The sequence below is a fragment of the Adiantum capillus-veneris genome, chromosome 24 (genome assembly GCF_014529385.1).
Source record: "Adiantum capillus-veneris isolate H3 chromosome 24, ASM1452938v2, whole genome shotgun sequence".
NCBI classification, from domain to species: Eukaryota; Viridiplantae; Streptophyta; class Polypodiopsida; order Polypodiales; family Pteridaceae; genus Adiantum; species Adiantum capillus-veneris.
Genome location: NC_140954.1, coordinates 40,435,733 through 40,445,195, shown reverse-complemented (window position 1 = coordinate 40,445,195; position 9,463 = coordinate 40,435,733). Strand labels below are relative to the sequence as shown.

At 44.8% G+C, this 9,463-nt stretch overlaps 1 protein-coding gene across 1 annotated transcript; it reads left to right on the top strand.

The window, feature by feature from the left end:
* Window positions 1-2,418: 2,418 nt before the first annotated feature.
* On the top strand, window positions 2,419-4,513 carry LOC147426253 (uncharacterized). The gene has a single exon (XM_086498760.1). The coding sequence runs from the start codon at window positions 2,585-2,587 to the stop codon at window positions 3,845-3,847; it is 1,263 nt and encodes a 420-aa protein (XP_086354886.1). The 5' UTR covers window positions 2,419-2,584; the 3' UTR covers window positions 3,848-4,513.
* The last annotated feature ends 4,950 nt before the right edge of the window (window positions 4,514-9,463 follow it).

The window sequence follows — 9,463 nt, the reverse complement described above, 5'->3', positions numbered from 1 at the left end:
GAGACACCTGACGTCCGTACCCCCATCGACACGCCGCTAGAGACCCCTGCCGGGACACCCAGGTTCACGCGTCACCGGCCAGAGGGCTTGCCTTACTCCATCGACATCAGCGGCGGCATCATCATGGATGATGACGGCAAGAAGGTGATCTCGCGCATGCGTGGTCTTTGCTCTCAGCTGTTTAGACACTATATACTAAACAAATGGAGTGAAGTACCAAGTGATTTAAAAAACAGAGTCATCAGCATACTTCATGATGAGTTTCCCGTTCCAACACGGGATCAGCGCTTCAATGAAGACCTGATGAAGATTCGAATGCGCGAATACTGCAAACACAAGCGTTCCGAAGTGCAAAAAGCAATCAAGAATGGGTGGAATAGGCCAGATTGGCTGGCCAAAGAAGATTGGAAGAATGCGAAGAAAGCAGCGCGCGAGAATCCCGACAAGTGGAAGCAACAAAAGGATGCAGCCAGAGCGCGAGTAGAGGCAGGGAGCTCGCACCACTTGGGGAGCGGTGGATGGGCATCATTTGAGGCCGATTTTGTAAGTCTTTTCACATTGCTCTTTATGCATGTTCGATAGTTTAGGGTTTATGAGTTTTTTAGTTCTAACATAATGAAATCTTTGTATGTTTTGACAGTGGTCGATGACAGGACGTGATCCCACACCGTACGAGCGCGAGTACGCAGGCAGGAAGGGCTTAATCGCCCTGATGGACATTCTCAGTTCTCGCGGCGGCATGGTTAGTATTAGGGTTTACTCTTTTTTATTTTTTGTATTGTTTTATAAATGTCGTTATATGTTTATATTTACTGAAAACTGTCTTATTGTCTTTTTTTGCAGAATCCGACAAATACGCCGCTTGGACGCGATGAGACGTCTGATTAGACGACGTCAGTTTAGCCGTAGCTAGATAGCATTAGTTTAGGGTTTCTCATAGCTTATGTATCATGAGACGGATTTTATACGTCTTTTTGAACCATGTATATTATTACATTTGTCACCGCAGTTCCTTTTGCCAATCAATTCTTTATGCCTATGATGTTGTACAATTGTCATTATTACATTTGCCAATCAATTCAGTTTGCCTATGATGTGTACAATTGTCAATTTTGCAAACAATGCGTCTTGTGGGTGACTATTTTGGGTCTATTATCTACCTTTGCACTTTTTTTAAAAAGTGAATCAAGTACAATATGGTTGATGGGTGGCAGGGCATTCAATGCCCTGCCACCAAAAAAATATTCTCTCAGGCGTCGCTATAAGCGTCGCTATTTATGGCTCTGTAGCGTCGCTATATGCGTCGCTATAGTCTTCTGTGAGAGCGTCGCTATAGGCGTCGCTATATAGCGACGCTCATAGCGATGCATATAGCGACGCCTATAGCGACGCATATAGCGACGCCTATAGCGACGCTCTCGTAGCGACGCTCTTAGCGACGGTTTTAGCGACGCCGGGGGTTATAAAAACCCAATGTATTTCCGTCGCTAACAGCGTCACAAGAGCACACAACCTCTTGTAGTGATAGTTCCCGGATTCGAACTTGACCCTGATAGTGAACACACACGATCCTTGTAACCACTCCAACTACCGCATCAAACTGCACGAGGCTGCAATCCTTAAGCATTAAAAAAATAACGCTCGCACGACTCCGTGACCTGTGCGCCTATCAACTCCTCAGCAGTCTCAAGTCGCTCGGGGAAAAGCGGAGTAGCAGCATGAGTAGGTATAGGCATACACAAGGCCACCATATCTCTCTCTCTCTCTCTCTCTCTCTCTCTCTCTCTCATGTTGCACGCAATTGACAGGCACCCCCCCCCCCCCCCCCCCCCCTAATAAAACCTAGTTGGTACCCCCTACTACTGATAGGTTCATCATTATATTTATTTGTGCGCAGATGAGATTCGCAGCGAATCTCATCGCTTCGCCTTCTGAGGACCTCACCCTTTAAAAGGGCCAAGAGAGGAATTGATCTCAAGACCCCCCTAGCGTGCGGAGATTGCTAGTACCTGGCCTAACCACAAGGGCCGAAAATTTGTACTACAACTGCTGTTGATTCGAAAATTTAAAAAGAAACTAACAAACTCTGCACGTGCTCCGCCCCCCCCCGGTCCCTTCCCTTGCGAGTCGTCGACCTTCTCTGCTTTGGATACCTGCCGCTCTCGCTTCGCGCGTCTGCTTCATTCCTCCTTCAATCACCAATCTTCCCGGATTCTCATTAACAAGACATAAAAAATGATTTGTGTCTCCCTACTCTTACTTGGAAAATACTTAAAATATGGAGAATTAATTTTATCTGTTCTCTGGGAATAGATTTCGTGCACATTGCGTTCCGGGTGACGCGTCGATCGTTGCTTTTGGAGCGTTTGGCCCTTGTTGTATAAAATGGGGAATCGGATTGCATTCCTGCAAATGCAATTCATTCTGCAGCTAGCGTGGAGCTAGCCTCAGCATCAGCATCAGCATCAGCATCCGCATCAGCGTCAGCGTGGAGCTAGCCTCAGCCTCAACATCAGCATCAGGAGCTAGCCTCAGCATCAGCATCATTTTAGCATCAGGCGCCCTCTGAAAACCCTAATATAAAATGCCGATAAGTCCCCAGCACCAGCTCATTGACATAGACCTCCAAGAATGCAACCCTACAACCCAGCTGGATCACATGAGTAAGAGTACAGCGCCGTCGACATGGTCCAATTACAGCGCCAATAGCACAGCTCATGCAGGCCCGTCCCACCTTCTGCATATCTACACAGATGGTTCTTTCAAGGGCCCACATCGACACGACTACGACGACGTCGCCGAGGAGTATAGAAGCAATACCGCGACGGCCGGCTGCGGAATGTACTTCGAGTGGAATGACATGGGCTTTGCCCGGAACCTAACCCTAACTGGCTTGCCTTATAACAACTCCCTAATATTTACCAAATATACGGCTCCTGAGCTCTGTGAGCTGATGGCAATATGTTTCTCCCTGGAGGCTGTTCACCAGCATGGACTCATAATTAACACTGAATATGGTATTAAATCGGGCCAGGCGCTTAATTATGATATATTAACCATATGGACCGACTGTAGCAATGCACTCAGAACCATTAGCAGATATACTCGCCACATTACCAACATGAGCACTGATACATCTTGGACCGACGCCGGTGCCTGTGCCCGGCCCGGCTCGCAGCCGGTCGAAGATATGTATTGCAGCAATACGAAGCAGGCAATCGTGGAGCGCATTGTCAGGGCTGCACAATGCTTGTTGCCTTCCAATATACATGTGAGGATCAGAAAGGTCGGCGCGCATAAGGGTGTCCGTGGCAACGACATTGCTGACATGTTGGCTAAGAAGGGCCGACTCCTACGCACTCCTTTGCGCATCTTTCACCGTGTCATGAGCACCAACGGACAATTGAAGCAAGAGATTGATGCTGAGGCAGCCCGCTCCTCTCGAACCGCACAGGAATGGGACCTACCACTCATAACTCCGTCTAGTGCATCGACAAGCTTCAGTAAGTACTCCCATGCTCATCAATATGATGAGCTGGAACACCAATTACATGCAGCAGCAGGTTATAATACAGCTAGTGGCTCATGCACCAAATTACTGAAGCTGTACTCGAACATACAAGACAATGATTCGGCCTTGACCTCATGTGGACGTGCCACGGCATCGGCAGATTGGCGCCTTGACAAAGCTCGACGGCCGCAGAATATGCATTTACCTTTACCCTGCTCCCTACATTCCAATCTGCCATTGAGGCCCTGCAGCATGCAGAGGCTGGCACCTACAGCTAATTCCCATCTCCAATGCCGGCCCGGCCTTAAATATATACCAGCCGTACGAGCTGCCTAGCTAGCTTGTAGGGAATTTTGCAATCAGGAAGACAACATTGTTGTCACCAACGTCCAGTGTTGCTATATCTTGCTTGGAGTACCCAAAAGATCAGGAGATGCTGGCTTCAGCAAAAGCGGAATGTACCTGCATATTACATAAGCTGCCTTATAGCTTGTGCGGGAGGATGACAATATTGTTGTCACCAACGTCCATTGTTGCTTTCTCTTGCTTGGAGTACACAGAAGATCAGGAGATGCTGGCTTCAGCAAAAGCGGACCGGAATGTACCTGCATATTACATAAGCTGCCTAGCTTGTGCGGGAATTTTGCAATCAGGATGACAATATTGTTGTCACGAACGTCCAGTGTTGCTTTCTCTTGCTTGGAGTACACAAAAGATCAGGAGATGCTGGCTTCAGCAAAAGTATACCACAAGAAAGCGGAATGTACCTGCATGTTACCGTTAAGTTTTGTAGCCTTGACCATATGCTGTGCGCGGATCAATTAATTACTTGGTCTTTGCGATTGTAAAATTCTAACTGTAAGCTCATGAAGTTCATATGACTTATGATCAAAGCCTGATCTGTTGTTTTCCAGTTGATGAGAAATAATTAGCTGGTTCATTGACATGTGTCTAGCCATCAATCTTATCATGCCATTAAGTCTTAATAGATCAATATTGATGTGTCTAGCCGGCAAAACGTACGTTACGGGAGCTGATCAAGAATGTGTATGTGTGTTGAGAATTTAACACTAAAGCTTTTCTAAATAATGGTTCACACAAACAAAAACAAAAAATATAATTATAACTACTGTAATATAAGGCACCTTCTGACGAAACCAATTCACAACAGTATATTGTGGCATGCAGCTGCATGGGACACAGCATTAAATTAATAAGCATGGCAAATTACAAATAAATTGGCTCCGAACCGATTAAGGTTAATATTCGGCCCAATACTTATAACAGGATCTCAAGTTTCCCTTTCTTGCTTGGCGCTGCTCTCCCTGCATACATGCACGCCATATTCATGAGACATGACCTTCGATGAAAACAGAGGAGAACCTGCTCTTCGCGCCCATTCCCGGCCTGTTGCGATCAATATTGCATTCAAAGAGATGGTGTTCTCCAAATCAATGTGCACTAGGGTAATAAGGCCAACCTAAGGTGGGAGAGTATTTTAGGGGTCAAAATTGAGCAGTTTTGGCCATGTAAGTAAGGTATTGTTCAGAAGCTCCATGTGCCATTGCACATGACGAGTAAACATGAGAGTAGGTAGGCGGTTCAAATATTTTTCTAAGAAAAAGACCAAGAGAATCGAGGGAGATTCTCATGTGGATCTGTGTAAAGGAAACAAACCGCAGAGAGTTTTTTGAAGGAAAGAAGCCGACACCTCTCAAAAGTGTAGTCGTGCTTAGCGTGCATGGAGAACTGCATGCGACATGGTGCGCAACAAATAGCTCTCTCTCTCGATCTCTCTCTCTTTGTGCGCACGTCCCTGCATGACCTGAGGAGAGCGAGAGAGAGCCGGGGTGTTTCAGGAGAGGGAATGTGAGGGGCTCGTTTGCTGCAAGCTATCCGCAGCAGAGGTAGAGGTTGGGGGCGCTGGAAGCAGGAAAGGCACAGGTAGATGCATCGAGGTTGGACACTTGCGTACGCAGGGTCCACGCTAGGCACGAGAGGGTATGCGAACACGTAGGGGTAGCTAACGTGGAAGAGGGAAGGCTGGAAGGAATATCCGGGGGTAATGGATTTTTTTTTAAAAGTAGAGCGAGTAGTAGTAGTAGTATAAACATGGAGTAAATAGGGAGAAAAACGATTTCTTTGTAACAAAAAAGGTTGTGAAAAGGAGGACACTTGCAGATGTCCACCGTGACTAGAATCATGGTGTGTTACCTAACATGTGCAGAGACTAGCACTTACCCAATTGTGTGCCTCTCACCCTTGGTTAAAGGGCCACTCACATTCAAGCACATGGACAAGCTCTATCCAACTAAACGCCTCCCGAATTCCTATTAATGACGGTTCAGTGAGAGTGTGCTTAGAGTCAAAGAAATGCAAGCTGCCTAGCTCACTAATGCTTCCTCTTGACACGACACAACCCCCCACTCCCCCCTCTGCATCTCCTCATCTACGTAGTTTCTACTCCGAAATTCTCTCTCCATCGCAGCGCTTCAACCTTCCTCTCTATACTGTAGCTTCCCGTCTGTTAGAATGCCGGAACGCTTTGTGATATGTGAGAGAAACACACATGCTATTGGCGACATGAACCGTGTCTGTGTCAAAGCTTTGACAACCACTTTCTGTGTCGACTTGGTAGGTCTAACAACAGTCATCAAACAAAGGGCATCCTTCCTTAATGTACAAGCAATCATGATGTAGGCTCAATTCTTGTACAACTCGTTGTGCAGCCATGATTGGGCACACTGGAACATCCATTAGATTTTGGAGTAAAGCAGTTTTAGGGATACCGTTTCATTAAGCAGAGACACTCCATGGATGATCTTCTTTTTCTTATGATGAATTAACACCAGTTTTGAGATTTACTTTGCATGTGAAGAGTAACCGTATCCATGGACTTAGACATAGAGTGCCAAGCTTTTGTTGTGTGCTTGACTGATCTACAATATTGGTAAGTGAACATTCCCTTTACCAAAAGGAATTGCTACAGAAGACAGAGCAACTAGTTTTTCTTAATTAGAAAATCTCACTTGAGGTAGGCTCTAATATTAAGTGAGGTAGTCTCTAATACGGTTACTCTGCATGTGAAGAGTAACCGTATCCATGGACTTAGACACAAAGTGCCAAGATTTTTTTATGTGCTTGACTGCTCTACAATTTTGGTAAGTCAGCATTCCCTTTACCAAAAGTAATTGCTAAAGAAGAGAGAGCAACTAGTTTTTCTTAATTAGAGCATCTCACTTGAGGTAGGCTCTAATATTAAGTGAGGTAGTCTCTAATATTAGATTGAGGTAGGCTCTAATATTAAGTGAGGTAGTCTCTAATATTAGATTGAGCTCTAGGTAAAGGTTCCTTTTGGCCAAAACAACAATCTTTTAAGAGGATGTTTGATTTAGTATTTTAGTTTAGTTTTTGGTAAAATCAATTGACCATATGCAGGGTTAGATTAGGAAAATAATGATGCTTTGAGAGTTATTTGTTTCATTGATGTTTGCAAGGATGAAAACTCTCCTTCAAGGGGGGGGAGTAATGTTTGAACAAGGGTGGCAAGGGTGGAGGGGTTGGGTCATGATCTCTTTTGTGTGCTCATGATTATACGTCCTCTACCATGTTTCCTCTTGTTGCCCCTTCCCTATCTCCCTTGCACACACACACACACACACACACACACACACACACACACAGAGAGGTGAGTTGTAACGGTGTTGACCCCTTGTACCATCCGTGTAGCAAAGTTTTGGTTGTCAAGGTGCAAGCTACAAGCATGGTTCACTCTGCATGGGCCAAAAATAGAGGTGACATAAAAAGAAACGATAGCGCATCTAAAAAGCGCAAGATGGACAACAACTCAGAGCCTTCAGATTTTCCTTTGTTGACCATTATAAAATTATGGAACATTGAAGTGATCACGTGCCTGGCCTACTCGCTCTGTTCTTATCTTACTAATTTCTTTATGAGATACCGCATCCCATAATCCTCTCCTTCCAAGAGCAAATCATCATCCTTTCTACCATGAAAAAATAATGGGAACGGATTCAAAACTTAACCCTAGCCGTGAGCACACAAGATCCTTGTAACCACACTAGCTATCGCACAAACTGCAAGAGGTTGCAATCCTTAAGCATTAAAAATAACACTCGCAAGGCTCCTTGACCTATGCACCTGCCAACTCCTCAGCTCCAAGTTGCTCGGGGAAAAGCAGAGATACAACATGAGTAGGTACATGCATACATAGGGCCACCATCTCTCTCTCTCTCTCTCTCTCTCTCTCTCTCTCTCTCTCTCTCTCTCTCTCTCTCTCTCTCTCTCATGTTGCACGCAATTGTTCGTCTGCATGCCCTTGAAACACAACCCCCCCCCCCCCTCTCCCAACTTCCTTGAGTCTGTTCACCCCTCCATCTCACTTTATTCGCATTTCCCCCCCAATAAAACCCATTTGGTACCCCCTACTAGCAGGTTCATGATTATATTCATTTGTGCGTAGATTCGTGTGCGAATCTCATCGCTCCACCTTCCGAGGACCTCACCCTTTGGATTGAGCTCTATTTCCCTTGGTTGCTTTTTTCAGGACTAAATGACTCCCAGGGATGCCTCAGAGTATTTTTTTGAAGTTGCTGGCATCACCTAAGCGACGCTAATAAACGTTGCTAAGAGCATCACAAAACTAGAGTTGCTTAAGTGAAGCACTTTGCAATAAGTTTAGCAACATCCTTCATGACTCTTTCATAAAATTTGGTGAAAATTTTACAAGCATCGCATAAGTGATACCTGCTAAATCAAGCGTCACAATAGAAAAAGGTTGCTTGTCATGATAGATCATAGGATCATGTTTTGCTACTCAAACTAGAGGCAACATGTAGCCGTAAGGGTACCAAGTTTTAAGCAAAAGGATTCTTGTAGTGCTAGGATCATGTTTGGATACTCAAACTAGAGGCAATGTGTAGTCTTAAGGGTACCAAGTTTTAAGTAGAGAGATGTAGGTTCAGTTCTTGTGCAGCTCGTTGTGTAGCCATGATTGGGCACACTGGAATATCCATCAGCTTGTGAGGTAAAGTAGCTTTAGGGATCCCGTTACGTTAAGTAGAGACACTCCACAAATGCTCTTCTTCTTTTATAAAGGATAACACTAGTTTCAAGATTTACTCCGCATGTGAAGAGTAAATGTATCTATGGACTTAGACACAGAGTGCCAACGTTTTGTTATGTGCTTGATTGATCTGCAGTATTAGTAAGTCAGTATTCCCCTTGCCAAAAGGAATTGTTAGAGAAGAGAGAGAAACAAGTTTTTCTTAGCTAGAGCATCTCACTTGAGGTAGGCTCTAATATTAGATTGAGCTCTAGGTAAAGGTTCCTATTGGCCAAAGCCACAATCTCTTAAGAGGATGTTTGATTTAATAATTCAGTTTAGTTTTTTCTACAAACTGATGGTTCCACATATGAGCTTCAAAATTGGTAATTATCAAGTGAATCAGTTGACTTGATGCAAGGTTAGATTATGAAGAGTTATTTGTTCTTTGATGTTTACAAGGATGAAAACTCTCCTTCAAGGGGGGAGTAATGCTAAAAGAGGAGGGGGGGGGGGGGGGGGAGACATGACCCTAAGCTGGATAAGCATGAAGGTTTCAGGGACTTCTAAAGATGGGCAAGATGGCCTATAAGAGGAGGAGGTAGCATGCATTAGTTTGGTCTTTCATAATGTGTGTGTGTGTGTGTGTGTGTGTGTGTGTGAGAGAGAGAGAGAGAGAGAGAGACGTTAGTTTTGGAGGAACCACTAGCGTTTGCATGCTCTTCTTGTATAAAATGGGGCTGAGAATTTTGTTACTGAAAATGCAGCCATGTCTGATTACAATTACTCATCGTTTTGTAGTGTCGACTACGACCGACCTTTTGTAGCTAGTAGGTTTTATGCGTGGCTATATAAGATGTATCCAAAGTGCTTGCCAATTGGGAAAA

Coding starts and splice junctions, on each gene's coding strand:
- LOC147426253 (XM_086498760.1), top strand. CDS start 2,585: ATGCCGATAAGTCCCCAGCACCAGCTCATTGACATAGACCTCCAAGAA.